Source organism: Siniperca chuatsi, linkage group LG11, assembly GCF_020085105.1.
Source record: "Siniperca chuatsi isolate FFG_IHB_CAS linkage group LG11, ASM2008510v1, whole genome shotgun sequence".
In the NCBI taxonomy this organism is placed as follows: domain Eukaryota; kingdom Metazoa; phylum Chordata; class Actinopteri; order Centrarchiformes; family Sinipercidae; genus Siniperca; species Siniperca chuatsi.
The window spans coordinates 16,450,457-16,470,191 of NC_058052.1; the positions used below are offsets into that span (position 1 = coordinate 16,450,457).

Below are 19,735 nucleotides of genomic sequence, written 5' to 3' on the forward strand. Positions count from 1 at the left end.
TGATATAATGTTAAACTCGCTAGAGCCTGAAGGACAGCAGGTATACTCATGGTGCATTGCTCTTTCTCCAGGTGGTGAGTCGGGTCGCTGCTCAGCAGGGGTTTGACTTGGACCTGGGCTACAGGTTGCTGGCTGTGTGTGCTGCCAACAGGGACAAATTCACTCCCAAGTCTGCAGGTAAAACCCACCACTTTACTAAAACACTAGCAGATGCATGCTCATACATCATCCCATTTGCTGCTGTTCACTTGCAAGACAGTGGACGATACAGCACTCATTGTTCTTCATGCTTCAAGTTTTCACTTTTTCATGAAATAAAACAATTAAAATAAATCACTGTATGGGTTAAAGTCGTGATCCAGTCAGAAGTGATTCATTATTCTGCTCAGGCCATGAATGCACAACGTGACTGCTTATTATGTTTTGAGCGCTATATAAAGCTTATTAGGATGTTTTGTTAGCAAGAAACAGAGAATCTCACAATTATACTAACAGACAGTTTAATTTTTCAGTACATTAAAACAAATAAAAGTGTCTGTTAAAAGTTACCTTGAATCTGTAGTTTGGACATTTTTGATTTCTACAAACGACTGCAACCACTGACATCACAAAAAAAGCCCATAGAGCATTATAATGTCAGATATTTTTAGTCCCCATTAAACATTAATGTGCTATTGAGATGAGCTGTCCGGGTGGTATCCTCACAAAAACAGTCTACTCAACAGTTTTTCCACACACACAGCCGCGCTTGTATGTGCAGTCTGCATGCACACACACAAAGTGAGAGCGAGCAGAAACGCTATCCTCAGACATTTATCTATCAACCCCCCCCGATCCATACCTCCCCTCCCCACCTCCCACAGTCCTGCAGGAGCGGCCCGTTCTTGTACATTTGTCAAAGTGAAATGTGCAGAGGCGGGAGAGAGGAGAGAGAGAAAGAGATGGATGACTGGGGAGGTGTCGCTGATGTGTGCTGGACCACTCACTCAGCCTGACAGAGACCTGACAAAGCCGTAGCCAGCCAGTCAGAACACAGATAAACCTTTGTTCGGCAGTTACATAAGCAGGAGTAGTGAGAATCAAATATTTTGATTAAACTGTCTGATTTCTTTGTTTTCTGACAAGGCGAATATGTCACTGCTTCATAACAGGAACTGCAATGACAGTAACACTCTGAAATCTTATCCCATAATTCCTCATACGAGCTGTAATGTGCTGCAACTGAATATGCAGAGGACAGAAATGGATCACTTTCTGCTGTTTTTTGCTCACATGGTCCTATGATGTGAACATTTGCTCAAGCTGAATATCCTCTTTCAGTTGTGGTGGGTAACGTCTTGTTGGGAGGAACATAAGTGGTCAGACAGACGTCAGTGTACAATATTGATTGCTGTATTTCTCTCTCTGTCTGTGTTCCTGTGTTTGGATAATGTGATTGTTGTCCAGGCATTGCTCGGACTGGCTGGCTGTCTGGGCCCGACTGACAGTCAGAATCATCCTCAGCCCTGCTGATGGTTCTGGGATCTAATAGAAGACAGCACTGAGTTTCAGGAAGAGCTGTTTATGCACAGTGGACAAATGGGAACTGTAGTGTAATTATGCGGGGTGGTGTGGGTGGGTGGGAGATATGATGCAGCCAGTCATCGAACGAGGCAGGCAGGCAGGCTGTTGGGGTGGGAGGCAGATGTGACTCAGGGCAGATCTTACTCACTGAGCATCCGTCTTACCTTCCGTACAAGGACGTCTGTCTGAGAAAGCAGACAGGGAGGGCGACAGAGGAGACGTGATGCACACTTGAACTCAGAGATACATGTGTGCACTCATTCAAATGCATCAACAATGATGCAGAGAAGCATCTGGCTTTTACCGCTCTGTTAGCTCTGTCTGTATGGTTATATTTGTGTATTTTTTATTTTTCTTTGTGTGTGTGTGTGTGTGTGTGTGTGTGTGTGTGTCTGTGCCTGCATGAATGTGTGTCTAATTGTGCAGCCCCAGCACAATCTTCTGACAGCCTGCATGGCGACAGAGGGCCGCAAATCTGACACCTGAGAGCCCAGACGAGGGCCAAGTAGTCTGGGATGCTCTCTGTGGGCTCCTTGGGGGGAAGAAGTAGACTCTTAAGACTGCGGATCAATCACATCGATGCTTTCTTTCAGAGCATCAGTTGAAAAGGAAATTGATAAAGCAATTATTGCTACCCTCATTATTATTGTTATTTATTTTATTTTTTTTCAGTTTAACAACTTGAGTTGTTGCAAAATTAAGTACAACTACAAAACACTCTCATTGCCACAGAGTACCTGAAAAATGCTAGGTGATCTAGGTGATCAGACAGACAATTTACTAGAATGAATCACTAAACAAAGTCATATATGACTTCCAGTAAGTATTTACTAACCAGTGATCCTTATTTGTTGAACTTTTTTGGAACCTTTTAGACTTCTTGGGAGAAACGGCCCAGAGAGGCTACTAGAGGATAAACAGAGCTACAGTAAAAAGAACATTTCCCATCTTGCATCTATAGATAAGCCTAGTGTTTATAATTTCCTTTTTGTCTGTCAGTGTCTTCACTTCAAGTAAGAGAGTCCATGAACAAACGCCTGCAGTTGCACTTCTCCCGATGTGAAAGTATAAACTGCTGCCCTATGAGACCTGTCAAGTAAAGTGGAGAGATTTTCAGCAACAGCAGACTGCTGCTGATGAGCTGACTGGAGATAGTGACCCTGCAGTGACGCCTGAGGGATTAGTGTGTTGTTCTAATCTGGAATCAGCCAGTGAAGAGATTTATCTGATGTTAGGCGAACTAGCATTAGCACTGTTAACTCTCAGAGCCAGTGAGGGTACACAGCATTAATGCTGTTAGCATACTAGCAGCTAGCATTGTTACATTTAGTTTACTCTCTTGAAAAGAGCGGCGTCCAGGTTTGGATTTTTGTGTGGTCATACTTGATGAACACTGCTTCTTTTTCAAGTGCTGTGTTAAGTTTTTAATTTGAAAAGTTAATCAAAAGTGTGACTCGGTTTGTGTATTATGTTTTCAACATGACTTGACACGCTCTGGATTAAAGTTAGCTGCTCCCTGGAATGATCACTATGTTCTTAGAAACCTCCTTTAATATTTAAGTCAGATGCAGGTTGCTGCTTGTTGTTCAACTGTCTTGCTCAAAGAAATAATGATTCAATCAGAATTCACACAGACGGTTAAGCTCCAGTAGTGAATACTTACTATTGTGGTAAAAGAGCAGGTGATTTTAAAGATCCCTTTTATCTACACAAGTGATAATTGTCTTTGATGTTTTTTATGTGTTAGTTTCCCTTCATCAGCTGATTTAAGAATGAATGTTGGAAGGAAAATATGATGAAAAGGGGTTAGCTTTGTTCTGGTTGGTATATTCCCCACACCCATTCGCATCTGATAAATAAAAAGAAACTGTCACAGCAGAAGTGCAGAATTGTCAGCGCTCGGTCAGTCAACAGAGCGGGCTCACAGGGCGATCTGGTGTTTCACATCAGGAAAACAGCCACTCTGCTGTGTCAACAGTGACAGAAAACTTCCAGGGTGTGGCTGTAACTCTCCCCATGTCCTGTGAAAAACAGACAAGCACACACACAGAGCTCACAAAAAACACTTCAGCAACTCACAACTTAACAACTGAAAATAAGTGCTCCCGTTAGACTTTGTGTAGACTCACACACACACACACCTCTCTCTCTTCCTTTGGCCTACAACAATCTGACATGTCATCCACTTATCTGTCTCAATTTACTTTCACTTGATTGATTTTCTCACCACGTGTTTCTTTCCATCTTTGAGCTGTGTGTGTAGAACCAGATGAAGGTGTAGGCATCCTTTGTTACTGACCCAATCAACCTTACAGACTTTTATATTTAATTACTGCTGAGTAAGAGCAGCGCGCTGAATTATTAACAGGAAAGAGTTTATTTTTAGCAGGCGGGCCTCTCCTCTGACACTCTCCAGTGGTTTGCCTTAGATGATGAAACCCCTTTGCAACCCAAAACTACCTACAGAACTTCACTATTAAGTTTATAGAAATTAAGCTCATGGGGAAATACTTATTAGGGTAGCTGCATTTGCTGCCTCTGGCTGATTGGGTCCTCTATCACTTGCTACTTAATTGGTTTGGTTTACACAGTTGCAAGTAAATTCATTTTGGTAATATCCCAGCTGAGCCGGCAGTGCAGTTGTACTCCAAACACAGAGGACTTTGTTCTTGTCAAAACCGGATGAGCAAATGATTTAAATCCTCCTTTTGTTCAGGGTTGACTGATCTGGCACCCACACCTCAGGACTCACCACCTCCCCTCCACCCACCCCACCCGCCGATCATCCCCCAGGGGCTTTTCACACACCCTTTTCAAGTTATATTTCTGTCCAACAATGCCTCCGCTGTATGTGTTTCAATTCTGTGTGGGATATTTGTGAAACTGTTGATGACTGAGTCTGTCTGTCACACAAAAGCCACACGAAAGACAACTTCCCTCTGCTGTCACAAGGCCAGTGGGCTTTCCCACTCTTCAGCTGCACATCTCGACATTTCAGTAAGGAGAGAGAGGACAATGACAGCTCAGGTCTTTCCTGTTCATTGTTTTTTTTTCCCATGTTGGGTTATGTTAGGGGCAGGCAAAGAGAAGAACACTCAGATTCACTCTCAACTTGCCTCTTCTTTGATTCAGTTGCACTCAGATATTCTGCTTTTCTCTGATGTGTCTTGTTAGTTAGATTTACAAAGTGGCCTCTGATGAAAACACGGGGACGTTGTCAGGTTAGATTGTCCAGAGAATCCCCTCTCTGATACTTAGTATGTGTCTGCCTTTGAAAGATTGATCTTTACATCTCATACTTTCGTCTCCTCCCACTTCCTCTCTCATGCATTGGCTTCCAGCCAGCCAGCCTGCACAGCATATTAAGCAACGCCCATTTATGCAAGTTTGCGATGCAAGTTTGCAATCTGAGCTTGCAAGGGTTTTTTTTGTTTTTGTTTTTTTGTTTTTTGTTTTTTTGCTTCTGTTTCTTTGTCCTTCCTGACAAATGGCAGTCGCATTGCCGGATTATGCATGTGTGCATGTGTTTTTTGTGTGTGCACTGTCTAGGTGTGTGATGGCAGCTTACAGAAACAGGGCTATGAAGAGCTAGACAGACTAGGCTCAGCACATCAATAACAGCACCTTACGACAGAGGTGAGAAGCACTGGAATATCTTGCCTTCTCTATCTCTACTCCTGTTTGTCTGTGTCGCTTGCTGTCTTTATCTCATCCTCCCTCCTCCTCGGCTGTCTCCTCTGCTCCCTCTGTCTCGAGAGTGTGTTGGAGCTGGTAGCAGGTACAGCAGGAGCCCATTAGTGCAGAGCCCTGCTCTGATTGGATAAGCCGGAGAAACCGGGATACTGCCTCTGAATAATTGATGTCCATTGTGCAGACGCTGGACAAGGAAAAAAGACAGATCAGAGAGCAAGGGGGGAGAAAGAGAGTGAGCAAAAGAAAAAGAGAGAACGAGAAGAGAGGAGAGGAGAGAGGAAGTAAGAAAGAAAGAGTGAGCAGAGTAAGGGATATGTGCAGAGAGTGAGAGTGATAAGGCACAGGCAGGAGGCTTGGAAGCAGCAAAAGCTTTGAGAGTTGCCACTGGCCTCTGCGGGAACAGGAGCATTTGTGACACTTGAGTCTTTTCTCTGCGCTATGAAGGGAATGAGATGAGATGTGCAGGGACTTTGCTTGGCTCTGGGTAAGTGTGTGTGTGTGTGTGTGTGTGTGTGTGTGTGTGTGTATGTATGCGTGTGTGCTGTCCATTTGTGTATCTCTGCACAAAACTATTTGGTATGTTATTTGAGTGTGTATTCATGGGGCAGGATCAGGGGTTAACAGAAGCCAATCGAGCAGTTGATTTAGGTCTAAGGTGATGCAATTAGAATTGCAGTAATTGAAGCAGAATTTGTTTGATTTTCTTGAAAGTATCTTAAATAGTCTAAATGCAGATCTATTCATTTCAATTGTGCTTTGACATTGTTGTGTCTGTTGCAACTGTAATTTAGGCCATAAATAATATGGGCTTCTATCTTGTCTGTTGTGCTAATGTGACTAGTTTAAAGCACTGGCTACTCACACAAAACAGGATCAGGGCAGATCAGCTGACCACAGGTTGACCTACATGCTGTTCTGTCATAGGTTTATTCTGAGTGGGTTTTTGTCTGTGTGCACTGTATATAAGCATGCATTGATAGTACAATTTATTGGTTAATTTGTGGCTTATTTCTGGGCTTTGTGGGTCAGGGTTACAGTTGAGGTTGTGGTTATGTTTTGGTGTTTTGGTGTTTATGTCTTGTATCAAGGCTGGGCATTAAAAGAGTTAAGTTTGGGGTTTAAGGTGGGTTTAAATTTGGGTTATTTTGAGGGGATTATCTGCCATGCTTAGGGTTAGGGAAATAAGATTTGATTGTACAATAATTCTTAAGTTCTCACAAAGATAGAAGAACAAACATATGTGTGGTTTTGCCAGTTTGCATTTAGTTTGTTTGACATTACACACATATGGAAATGCAATATTGACTAATTTCCATTGTTGTCCTTAATGTAAAAAGTAAAGACTATGTGAGTCCTGGTGACTAGGCAGCATCATACATTCAACAACTTCTTCCAATTTATGGCACCTAAACGAGCACACATCCATGTTGGTGTTAAGAGTGCAAGTGTATGTGCATTAGTGTGTGTGTTTCTATGTGAGGAGAAGATGACCCACTTTTCGACTGTGGATTCTTTTTTTAAGTTGTTGACCTGTGGTTAGAGCCAGAGCCTGTCTGCCTGTCCACTCATAAGGAAGTGGGGATGGGGTGGAGGGGTGGGGGGTTTTAGTCATGGAAGGACAATGCAGTTAGATCAGAGCGTAAGGCCTGCTTTTTGTTTTAGTCTTTTTGTTTAAGTATTTAATGTACCTCTTTTTGTCTAAGGTCTCACAGAGGGAAACAACACTTTGTTCACGTGAATGAGTAAAGGGCAGTCTGGCAATAAAAACGACCTGATGCTACAGGCTATTCAATCAGTGTTTAATCTAACCTTAAAACTGACAGCTTAATTAGCAAATAGCTCTTGCAGACAATAACACAATCTTCCACTGACGTCCATAGAAAATACAATGAATATACAATGCGACTTCCAGCTAGCGGTCGTGGAGCTCGGGCTAACTTCCTGTTAGCCTGAGCAGGGTGTAAACTGCTGAAACCATCTGCATCCTCAACCTCACAGCCACATGCAGCCACTCTCCCCCTCTAGCCTTCTTCCTGTCTCTCTGTCTCCAAAGCTTTGTTTGTATTGCTTACTCTACACACTTCAGTGACCTCCTGTGACTGCACTCTGAGTACTTCCCATCAGACTGTTTAGTGACTCATTCATGACATTTGACTTTGAACTGTATGTGTGCGGCCTACGTTTGTTTCTGCAGTTTGTTTCTGTTTTTTCTGTGAATCATTGCCATGCTCGACATCACTCCCTCCTCCCACTGAAAGCAAGTGGCCAAGTAAAGTTGTGTTAGTTTTGTTGCTTTAGAATTGAGAAAGGAATTTCTGGTAGGACAAACTGATGTCAAGTGCTGATAGCAGCGAGGGTGGAGCTCTCAGCACCCCAGGCAATACAGTATTCTTGCAGGATGTGTTTCAGGAAACGCTTGTAAAATTCCTCAGTCTTGTTAATCACTTTCATTTCTATACAGTGCTTCAGTCAAGGTTTTTTGATGTCTTCTCGTGGCTGCTCAAGTAACTAATTCACCTGTGAAAGAGCCACAGCTGGAATTCCCTCACTTTTTAATCACTGTCTTATATTATGAAACAGCAGCACCAGGAAATCTCTGAATTCTTGATTGCGTTTTTCACACTAATGATTTCATTGGAGGAACCACAGTGTGGGATGAAATACATATTGTGGAAGTTGAGACTAGTAGTGTGTCTGGTTATAATTAGGCATGTGATATTTACTAGTTCCCCTCCAGTGGTGGGGAGCTGCGAGTAGCTGATAAGAGCAGTTCATTCACAGCTTGCTGTTCTCTGATGCTCTTCCTAGCCGTGTGAGGCGCTTTACTGTATAAGCACATCTTCACAAATCCCAGGCACTGACTGTGTTTGTTTACTCACCAACACAGACCTCAGTTTCCATATTTGCTTTACTTTTTTATTCCTGTTTTTGTACGTATGCTTGTGTCTACATACCTGTGTGCCATCGTGTATTTCCCTGTTTACTTTTACATGCTTTTGAGTTTAACTGTGCACATTTACTGCACAATATGTGTGACTCAGATGTGGATAATGGGTGTGTGATCATATGTAGGATCATTGTGAGTGTTGTGACAGTTCTCTGATGCAGATGTGGAAGGTCGTGACCCCAGGCTTAGTACTGTAAGCAGGGCATGCTGACTCACCGAGCATGTGACGCAGATACACCGACCACCTGAATTTCATATCCCAGCGAGGATGTAGGTCAAATCCATAGGTCAGTGCCGTAATCCCTGTCATAACAAATGTACCCAAAGCAAACCTGTAGTGCTGTGTAACTGATGTGGTCTGTTATGTCACTTGATACACTGGTGTAACAGGATGCAAAAAATACCAGATCAAGTAGAGCTGCAACAATTCAACAAAATGCAACAAAAAATCAATGGAAAGAAAATTAATCAGCAACTACTCAATTAATTGTTTGTCAACATTTTCATGGTTCCTTTTTCTGCTTCTCTCTTTTATATCATTATAGACTAAACAAGCAATTTAAAGACCTTGGGGTGACAGGGAAAGGGGTGCGCTTTATTTTTTACCTATTTTTATTTTTTGGTACTTCACAGAGAGTATTTTAGGGTTTAAGTGTGCTCTGGGATTATTGTAAGACTGCAAATGTCTCTCTTAATTAAATTTGAAAATGGACATTAAGTAATATACAAAGGATATGAGTGCGTGTGACCTTTTGTAGTCCCTGACTCCTTGTATAACACACAAATTGAGAGTATCTGACTCATGAGAATGACCATTTAAAGCTGCTTTAAATACAATGCTAAGAAGTGGTAACCTTTGCAGAGTTTCAATCCAGTTCAGTTTGACGTGACACGCCCCACAATACATTCAAAATGTAATAGACTGTGTTGTTGTTTTTTGTAGCCACATGCGACATGGAGAGACCACATTTCCCACCCGAGCTCCCGACATTTTGCTCCTTTAGTCAGATCTAGCCGTCATACTGCATTGTGTTTGGTGTTCATGCTGATTCTTATAACTCTGCCCCATTTAAAAATGTGTAATTTGAACCCCACAGAAACCAGCACCTGCAGGAGATGTCAGAGTGACTCAGGTAGAGCTACCCTCCCTTCTGGGCTGCAGCATCTCTTTGGCTTGTGACCCACACACATCCCGGGGAGGAGGGGATCTGCCCACTCCCTCCATCTCCACCTGTCCTCTGTCTAGCATCCTTCCATCCATCCTCCCCCCCGACCTCATGGTGTACTGCCAGAGGTCGTGGATGAAATGCTGTCAAACCAACCAGATAAGAAAACCGCATTGTTTAACCAATGCAAATAAACAAAACAATTATGTAAAATTAAAAGTCAATTAGATAAAAAATGACACAAAATAACACCTTTTAAGTTAGAGGCCGTTTCGGATTTGGAATATTCTGATACATGTGAACAGTTAGTTACATTAAAGGCCTGGTTTTGGTTGAGTGTGATTTCTGACACAGAGCTGTCTCTCTGCAGGGCATGTTTGAGTTGTTCTGCCTCCAAGCTGTTGAGACTAAAGCCCATTTGATATGCTCTTCTCTTGGAAGAAGTTGGCTGAACAGAGAGGGGGCAGGATGGGGGATATCATTGACTGCTTAAATGGCTTCCATTACACTTCTGCAAAAAGCATGACTTTTTTTTTCTCGCAGGATTTTATATCCCCTCCATATTCGTCTTTTGCATAATATTTTGTACCCACACAGCATAGACCTACCTGCCAGTGTTTTACAGACTTCTGCCTATGATATCTATTATAAATTTCTTCTTTTTTATCATCCCACACATTGTCTCAGAGGGCTTCTATGTCTGCAGTGTTCATGCTCAGAAAGTGTAATTTTTCATGCAGTATTTTCTCCTTTGTCTGTGTTATCAACAAAATTACAGTAGAGCTGCATGCACAGTATTACATGTCTCTATCAAAGCCTGGCATGACCAGCGTCAGTGATCAGAAGACAGCCAGATTTCTGGTAATGTGAGGATTTACAGTATGAGGGCAGGGTTGGGCACTCCTTCTGAACATTTATTACAGTTAGCACAATGCTCTAGCAGAATATGACAAAACTTCTATATGAGTTTTTGTGCAAACCAACCTAGTTAGCTATATAGCTGAGCCTCCAAGTTTATACTTTGGGGTTGCCACTGTCAACATCAAAGGAAGAGAAGCATGTATGGTAAAATCCCAGAGTGGTGGTGAATATAGTAGCTCATGCAGCTACAAGAAAGCTCTTCTTTCTCCAGTCTGTTTTTACAAAAATTCAATGGTGCCATTCATTGCCACCGATCCTTGCTTTGTTTTATCATCCAAACAAATGAGGCTGCAAAAGTCACTTGTAACATCTCCTTTACAAAAGCTGTCTTGGATGTAGCCCCTAAAACATTAATTTATTAATTCAACAAAAAAGCTAAGCCCTACAGCTGCTACATGATACTATATCAGTAACATATCACTGATGCCATATCAGTATCATGATATGGTAGTGCAGAGTAATGGCTGTATTTGCATTCTTAAGAGGAAACAGGTGCATGTTTCCTGCACTGAATTCCAGTGAGGTGCAATGCATCCAAAGGAAAACAATGCATGAGTTCAGGAAAAAGGTAGCACTCCAGTATGAAAACTTGACGCCAAAACTCATCAGCAGTTTTGTCTGTCAGGTAGTGTTATTACCACTTGAGTGCTGGTTAACATTGTAATAATTGGGGGAAAAGAAAAATAAATAAATAAATAAATAATATATATATATATATATATATATATATATATATATATATATATATATATATATATATATATATATATATATATATATATATATATATATATATATATATATATATATATATATATATATATAATATATATATATTAATATTCAAGTTAGCTAGTCGGTCAGTGATATTTCACACTGCAGAATACCAACAACAATGAAGTAAGACAATGTTACCCAGCACAACGCTAGACACCATCTTCGCTATACTTTACTTGCAGTACTTAATTGCTTATTTTTAATTGCACACGTGTAAATATAGCATATAACCACATACATATAATTTTGTAGTTCAATAAAATATTTAGATTCATTAAAGTTGTTGTTTTTTCCACACTTGGCATATTTAAGTGATTTTATGTCACAGTCAGTAGTAGAGGACTTAAAATGTGTTTGTGCCATGTTGGAGTGCCTGTGCAACTTTACCAGCATTTGCACTAAGACGTGGTTGGACTGTTGTTTTTTTTTAAATCCCAAAATTGCAGTGTCCTCCGTGCTTCATGAGCTCTGCTTCCTTTATAACACAGAGGATGTCATGAGCTGCAAAATTACTGATTGGGTGCAGGAGAGAATAAAATCTCTTTGCATGAGTTCTCTTCATTACTGGCATTTGACATGCACTGGCCACAAAATTAGGCCATTTTAGCGCTTCTCTACTTTATAGGCCAATTGCTGGGTAAAACTAAAACTATGCTTTTCTCTGTAGTCATATAACACATTTTGTTCAGTGATTCACACCTGGGAACTCTCCAGCACAATCACCCTCCTCTGCTGCTTCAGCATCTTGGTTGAAAGAGTTGAGTATTAACTGCCTTGCTAAAGGGCACAGCAGTTCATAGCAGTTCAGGCGAGGGTGTTTCAGTCACCTTCCCAATCCTGATGTGGCCATTGCGTACATGTGGCGGATCTAGGGCTTCACATTTAACTCATGTTAGGTGTTTATCAACAAAGTGGGGTCACCATCATGCAGCTAACTGAATTATGTTGGGGTGCACACATTTAAAGTGTCCTAGAATCAGGTAGTTAACAATCTGTCATGATTTAACTGGCAAATGACATGCTCGAAGGCTTTTACCACACACAGACACACACAAATGCTTGCACGCGCACACACACACACACACACACACACACACACACACACACACACACACACACACACACGGTGCTATCGGAGTTCATAGTAATTAGCATTGGGGTTTCCTTGTAAAAGAGGACTTGTACACACACTCTGTCATTAGTTAATGGGCCTTGCAGCCTGTTACCAGGGCTTACTCTCCCTCTCTGCTGCTCCCAGAGGGACTGAGGTGAGGTGAGAATGAGCCAGGGCTTCCGCTTTCAGTCAGCCATACAGCATTAAATACAGCCTGAGTGAGGAGGGTCCATATGTCTCTGGGCATTACTCAAGTACATGCTGCAGCTTCTAAGAAGTGTAGGTGTTCTGGAGAGTTTCCTGAAAAATCAGCTTTCTCTGCTGGTAATAGACAGAACAAACCACTTGTTAGGGAGATGTCTCTGTGTCAAGGCCCATTACAGTGAATCCAACAAAAAAACATCTCAACAGAACACAGCAGCTTGACTTTGAGTGTCAAAGTCTGTCAAGTCTGTAGACATTAGTCACCCAGAGCAGTAGTCCTGTATTTAAAGGGAGAGATTGACTTCTTTCGCAGTCATGAGTGCATTTTGATGTCTCAGCTTGCAGTTTAAAGGTATGAATTGTGAGATTAGCCTAGATAAACTCAATTACTGGATTTCTGTGGGATCAACAGCAGCTTCTCTCAAAGGTAGGGAAATATAGCTTTTAATGTCAAAGAGGAATAGCATGTCTGAGTAAACTATGATGTAATTTCCATATTTAAATAGAAAAAAATACTGCATGTAACTGCCAACTGACTCCTCTTTACAGGCTCCTACAGGCAGAAATAAGTTGTTTCAAACTATAATGTTATTGTTGGGATTTTGTATGTACTCAGGAAGAAAACATTTTTAATATTAGACTAACAACTGCAAACCCTCAGTGCTGGAGAAGGTGCCTTCAGGCAACACTGCCAGCTCCCGTTAAGCCTTTTGTTACATACTGTAGCTACAGTCTCTCTACTTTCTTACCCAACTGTAAACTGTCATGTCAACACATTATCAAATAGCACTGACGTTCCGCAGAGCTGCTACTTGATCCTCTAGATATCCAGTGTTTGGGCAAAGCTAGGCCAAACCCACCATTTAACATTCAAACTGCATGCAGAGACATAAGAAAAACATCTCTTCATTCCGCTCTGTGTGAGGAGAAAAACTAGTACTATTTCCCCAAAACTGAGCTATCTCTTTGATCTCGCCTGTTGCGGAATTTGCTCATCATGCACCAAAGTTATTATTGTATGATGTTGTAAATCAATCCTTAGACTTTTTTACATTCTGCATAGTTTTAATACGCATTGTGGACCTTTTCTGTGACTAATAAGGTTGTCACCAAGATCTTTTAAGTAGTTGGCCTTGGGTCATCTCCACCAGGTAGCTATTAGAAAATTATTTAACTACATGGCTTTAGTGTAAATGAAATGGGAATAAATGGAAAGATGAAAGAGGACAAACAAGAGCAGTGTAATGAGACCGAGACCTTGCCTTGATATTCTCCTATTTTTGTTGGTGGTGCTCTTGGCATCTGATCCTCTTGTTCTTGTACCCAATTTGTGAAGTTAACAAAACATCTTAATTAATATTAGTTTAGACAGACAGGAATGTGGGTGTGTACAGTATGTGAGAAGGGCATTTATGCGGAGTGAAGAGCTAAAGTGAGAGGAGTATAGTAGCGTAGTTGCGGGTGTGTGATGGTGTTGGCAGGGGTTTTAACACGGGGGGACTGTGAGGTGAAAACAAGGTCATGTACACTGTACTAAGCTTGCTAAATATGCACATTCCCAGAGCGGACCCTCACTCTATTATGAATGACTTCTGGCCTTGGATGCTTGTTAGATTTGGTCGCTCGTAGCCACGCTGATATGATAAGTCACCACCGCTCTCTTTTCTCCTCTGCCTTTCTCTCTCTCTCTCTCTCTCTCCCTCTCAGAGCTACTCCATCACTTGTGCTTGGAGCTGATCTTTAGGTCTAAATGGTGGGTTGCCAGTTGAAGAGACAGTCCCTCTGTGTGGAGGTGGTGATTTAGTGGGGAGATAAGCTCTCTGTAATGGCAGGGTGGAATAATTCCTCTTTAACTAGGAGGCTTGGCTCTCTCCACCCTCCAGAAGGAAATGTTACTGCTCCTCTGCTTTGTTCTTCATTCATTTCCTCTCTTCTTCCTTCGCCTCTCTCCTCTTCTTTTTTGTTTGTCTTTGTATATGGTCACACTCAGAAAATATAATGCATTAGCTCAAGCAATTTGGACTTGGTATATCATAATATACAGGTTACAGGTGTCACAACTCACTGTAGACTTAAAATTCAAACAAAGTTTCAATTTCAAAATCACATCAATTGGTTCATTTTTCCATTTACAACCATGTTTTTATTTTAATTTCATTTAGAAGGCATTTTGACAGACATTTCTTGTTTGTGGCCTTGTACATCTTCACAATACAATGCCATTTTTAATGTCACAGACTGTTTAACCTCAGACACACGATTTCTTCAGGGCACCACCATTTTCAAAAACTCTACATTTTGAAACCCCAAACCTGGTAACAACATTTCCTGAAAGCTGGTGTATCTGGGTCTGCAAGGCTAAGAATAGCATCTTAAATTATTTAATTAACTACTGAACACAGTAATCTTTCTTTTGTTGGTTTGTCAACACAACTTTCTACAATCAAGAGGCAGTGTGCTTAAATAAGCCACCCAACTCTGATTGATTCAAGAAAGACAAGTTGATTGGTATTGGGAAAATAAATAAAATAAAATTGGCACATCATTGGCATAAGAAAAAAAGAGCATGAGGAGGCTGCACAGTTTGAATAGTCCTTAGAGATATGAGAGGACAAGGGAAGTGTGGAAAAGAATTAAGTGGTGGTGATGATGGGTGAAGAAAGTGGAGGAAAGTGAAGATATCACAGTTTCTTACTTCCTACATAGATCATATCTGTAACCCCCATCACTCTGTCTCTGTCTCTATCTCCCTCTCACGCTCCATTTCAGCCTCTGCCTCTCTGTGGCAAAAAAACTGGGAGGTCCTTTGTGCTGTAGATAGGTTTCAGTTTATATTTTACACTGCAGGTAGAGATGGTGTGATGTAACTGTTGTGAAATCCACACAGGAAAATAATCAGTGTAGGTTTATTGAGTTAGGCTGCCCCCTGGAGGCCTTAGCAATAACTCTGGGCTCTGGACACAAGCAGTCAGAGACCAGACAGGGTAAATCTATTCATTTGAGGTTGACATTGGAAGTGTGTTATAAGTGAAGTTGAAAACAAGAAAAAAGTTATTTTCTATGTGATCATTCAGAACCTTAAACATGCAGTTAATGCAGCAGGAATACACAGTGCAGACCCGAGTTCACGCAGGCAAATGTGTGTGTGTGTGTGTGTGTGTGTGTGTGTACTGAGGGGAGACTAACACGTGTGCATATGTGTGTGTCTGTGTTTTCCTTGCAGCCCTGCTGTCGTCGTGGTGCGAGGAGCTGGGTCGTCTCCTCCTGCTGCGTCACCAGAAGAACAGGCAGAACGAACCGCAGGGAAAAGTCCCCATGCAGCCCAGCATGAACAGCATGAAGCCCGGCCTCACACACAGGTCAGTGGGGAGTCTGTGACACATCTCCTGTCAGATGAAAAAAGACTGTGCTTACCTTTCGGTAAACCCAGATTCTCAATTCAGTTCAAGGTTACTGTTTTTCCACCTTACCAATGAAATTAAGCTTTTTCCGGGGGTCATAATGCATCCAAAAAAAGAGTAAAAAGAGGAGTATCAAAGGTAAAAAAAAAACTGTACAGCATAAATTCAGTGAAGTACAGCTGTGAATTGACAGATATGAGTCACTTGCATTTGAATAAATTAGTTTAATACTGCTGTCTCTACCCATTTGCTTCTAGTTATTCCCCATTGAATGTAGTACACATCAGATACATCTGATACTTTTAATTACATTTTTATGATTCCAATATTTTTATTTGATTTTCACAATACAAATCAGCAAACAATTTGGTTACACAGACCCACCCACCACACACATCAACATCAGCCCCAGCCTACATCCATTCCACATGTACCTAATATCAAAGGGAGAAAAACATAGTGTTAATAGAGAGATGTTGATTCTCTAGAGTAGCTTATTTTCTCTGGTCAGTTTTTCAGCTGTAGTTTGCAATGTTTTTCTTTCAGACTGCAACAAACTACAACCTCAAAAACTACCAGGAACCTGCAGCAGGTGTTCTTCTTTTTGTCCATCCACTCTACTTGTAGATTCAATCAAATGATTTCTACCAAAGATGTTACACAGTACTATAATGCATGCATTTTCTTTTTTATTATTGTGAGAAATTGTATTACACAACAGGTGAATAACTAGAGGTTAACACAACATACATACAATGAAATTAACAGTTACTCAGTCACCAAAGCAGATAAGATGAAGTTTGTGTTGGGGGATGATGTGAGAGTTTAGGTGGGTGCTGTGGGTGTGTGTGTGTGTGTGTGTGGTGTGTGGTGGTGGTGGTGGGGGGTATAGGTGTCAGGTTAGATGTAGAGAAAGAGAGAGAGAAGAGAAACGTAAACAAACGAAAGGGAGGAGAAATAAAATAAAAAGATATGGTTGCATGCACTTAATGATTTAAAATTATTTATGACAGTCAAAATGGTCAAGGTACCAAAACGGACAAATTAGTATGTGGCATTATTTTCCCAGAGCTTTTTTCAAGGTAACCTTTGATGTCCCATTTCTCTGCTTTTTCCCTAGATTTTTAAATGATGCATTCTCCTAAATTGTACCAAACAAATTAATTAAAGCTAACTAAGGTTCACTTTGGTATCTTTAACAGACAGAGTGCAATAGTGGCTCAGGTCTTCATTAAGGTATTATCTTGAATTCAGTGCTCATGTAATACACACACATCGAGATACAAGAGGATTTCCATTGTTTGGAGAAGAGCCAGAATTACTTTGAGTGGAGCTGAGGTGTTTTGGGGTGGAGCGACTAACCGGTAGTGAAGAGAGCTGTGAAGTAATGTCTTTTGAGAACATTGTGTGCTCATACTTCTCTCGAAGAACAAAGCCTGAAGTTAGCCAAGAGTTCTGTTTACCTCTGCTGAGGATATTGGGAGAATGTTTTGGCTTTATGAGGAAATATTGAACACGTCATCCATTCCAAGAGCTAACCTCTGAGCGAAAACAAGCTGCTCTCCAAAAACAGCAGTTCCTCCCCACTCCACTGGCCACTTGCCTCTACCCATGAGGATTTAGGTTGTTTATTATATGTAACAGACTCTAATATGCCCTGATATTTGTTTTAAATCTGAATGCTAAACATTCCAACTGCTCTCTACCTACCCATATCCAAAGGCTTTTCAACAAACCAAAGAAATCATTTAATCATATTTAGTTTTTACTGGTGTGTGTGGGCATGCAACTCCTCATCGGCTCATTCTGAGCTTTTTACTCATCTCTCTGTGCAGCCATTAGCAGATATCCTGGCTGAAAACGTGTTTTGAAATTGAACGCCAAACATTTCAAATTGCCTAACATTTTGGCGAGAAGAATTCCCAAATTATTCACATTTTTGGACAGATATGCAACTCTATTGGCTTTCTATTGGCTTTCTTGGCCAATTGAAACTTCAAGTGACATCAAGCACATGTTTTTGTTTTGATCTACTTTCCAGTGATGGATCCTTTCCCTATGACTCTGTCCCCTGGCAACAAAACACCAACCAGCCCCCTGGGTCATTGTCTGTGGTTACAACAGTGTGGGGCGTGACCAATACATCACAGAGTCAGGTATGTCCATGCACAAACAGCATCCAGTCTTTAATTATATACGTTCTAACACACAATCAGTGCTTGATTCAGGAGGTTTGTCTGCTTTGTTGATTTTACGAACCTAATGGATATTTTATCTTCCTGTATCATGCTTTGTTAAATCCAGGTGCTAGGTAACCCAATGGTGAATAGCAATAACCCCATGAATCCTGGAGGTAACCCAATGGGATCAGGTATGTCTGCCAGCGCAGCAGGGCTCAACTCACCCCAGTTCACTGCTCAGCAGCAACAGTTTCCAAACAAAGGAGGCTCCAACCAACCGTACATGCAGCAGGGCATGTATGGCAGGCCAGGCTACCCTGGAGGTCCTGGGGGATACAGTGGGAGGTAAGAGACTGGATACTACTCTTTTAAAAACAATCAAGCAATAAAATTTACCATAATGATTAAAACGTGTGTTTTGTGTTTTTTACAGCTATTCTGGAGGCCCAAACGCCCCTCCAGGAGGTATGGGGATGACTTCCCACACACGTCCTCCTGGTGACTTCACTCAGCCAGCAGCCGCTGCTGCAGCTGCTGCCGTCGCTGCCGCTGCTGCTACGGCAACAGCCACAGCAACGGCCACAGTGGCAGCTCTGCAGGAAACCAATAAAGATATGAACCAGTATGGACAGGTACAGTACACACCTGCTAACAGATGTTTACAGCTGTAACCACTTAACAAAATAGATTGTAAAATACAAATATACACAGGACCCTATTATCCAACCACCTGCTGGAGATCCAAAATAATCATATTAAACACTGAAACCTTCTGTTTTTCCTCCAGATGTGTTCATCGTTCCAAATGGGCCCCACTCAGGCCTACAATAGCCAGTTCATGAACCAGCCAGGCCCACGAGGCCCCCCTGGAGGTATGAATCCAGCCAGCATGGGATCAGCCATGAACAACCCTAATATGAGTGGGCCTCCCATGGGCATGAACCAGGCTCGAACCCCAGGCATGGGGCCTTTTGGAGCTCACGGCCAAAGGATGCCTCAGCAAGGGTATCCCGGAGGACCTCGACAGGGCATGCCCATGCAGGGGATAAAGAGGCCATATCCTGGAGAGGTGATTGGAAAGATCCGACAATTAAAATAATCGGGAGATTATGGGCTCATGTGCAAAGCCAGCGCTAGGGCAAATACAGTTTTTATGCAATTTTCCTCAGGCACAAGTCAATTTTTTTGCGTCAGTGCCTGTTTTCCTGGCACCCAGGTAGGAGGAGGGTCTGTTTATGCTGATTAGGTGGCGCAGTACAATTTTGCTTCCAAAATTGCTTTTGCGTTAAAACCTGCTCAGACCATCTCATATTGCAAACACAGATGCAGGGTAAGTTGCGTGGCTTTAGTTGGCAGAGACGCACATAGACAGAAATCCCCACAATAAACACTTTTCATGTATATAAGGTTTTTCTCTCCGTTTGCTACACTTTTTTTTCCATCTACTGCAGATTGATATGTGCATCAAAATAAAATCCTTGCCAATATCATCCACGTATTCTTTTTGATGAGTGAGTTTCCCACAACAACTTGTAGAATGTCGGCTCTTTTCCGTGCAGTTGATTAAACACCTGTAGTCATCACACAGCAGCAGTAAGTTCATTATTTAAGCCTCCCAACAAGGTGACAGGATCGGTCGGGATACAACGGTAATTAATGTACTGTGTTTTTCTAAACATCATACTGGAAAGGTGTTATTCACAAATTCCAAGTCTAACAGTAAAAGTCTGGAGTGATGCGGCTAAATCAAATCTGCACAGACATTTTTA

General features: G+C 41.6%; 1 protein-coding gene across 1 annotated transcript in view; it reads left to right on the forward strand.

The window, feature by feature from the left end:
- The window catches only part of zmiz1a (zinc finger, MIZ-type containing 1a), a 102,955-nt gene that overhangs the window by 75,133 nt on the left and 8,087 nt on the right, over positions 1 to 19,735 (forward strand). Inside the window, 6 exon segments of the mRNA XM_044214217.1 lie at positions 72 to 177; positions 15,609 to 15,744; positions 17,828 to 17,942; positions 18,091 to 18,311; positions 18,400 to 18,598; positions 18,754 to 19,035. Of these exon segments, the coding sequence (XP_044070152.1) occupies positions 72 to 177; positions 15,609 to 15,744; positions 17,828 to 17,942; positions 18,091 to 18,311; positions 18,400 to 18,598; positions 18,754 to 19,035 (1,059 nt within the window).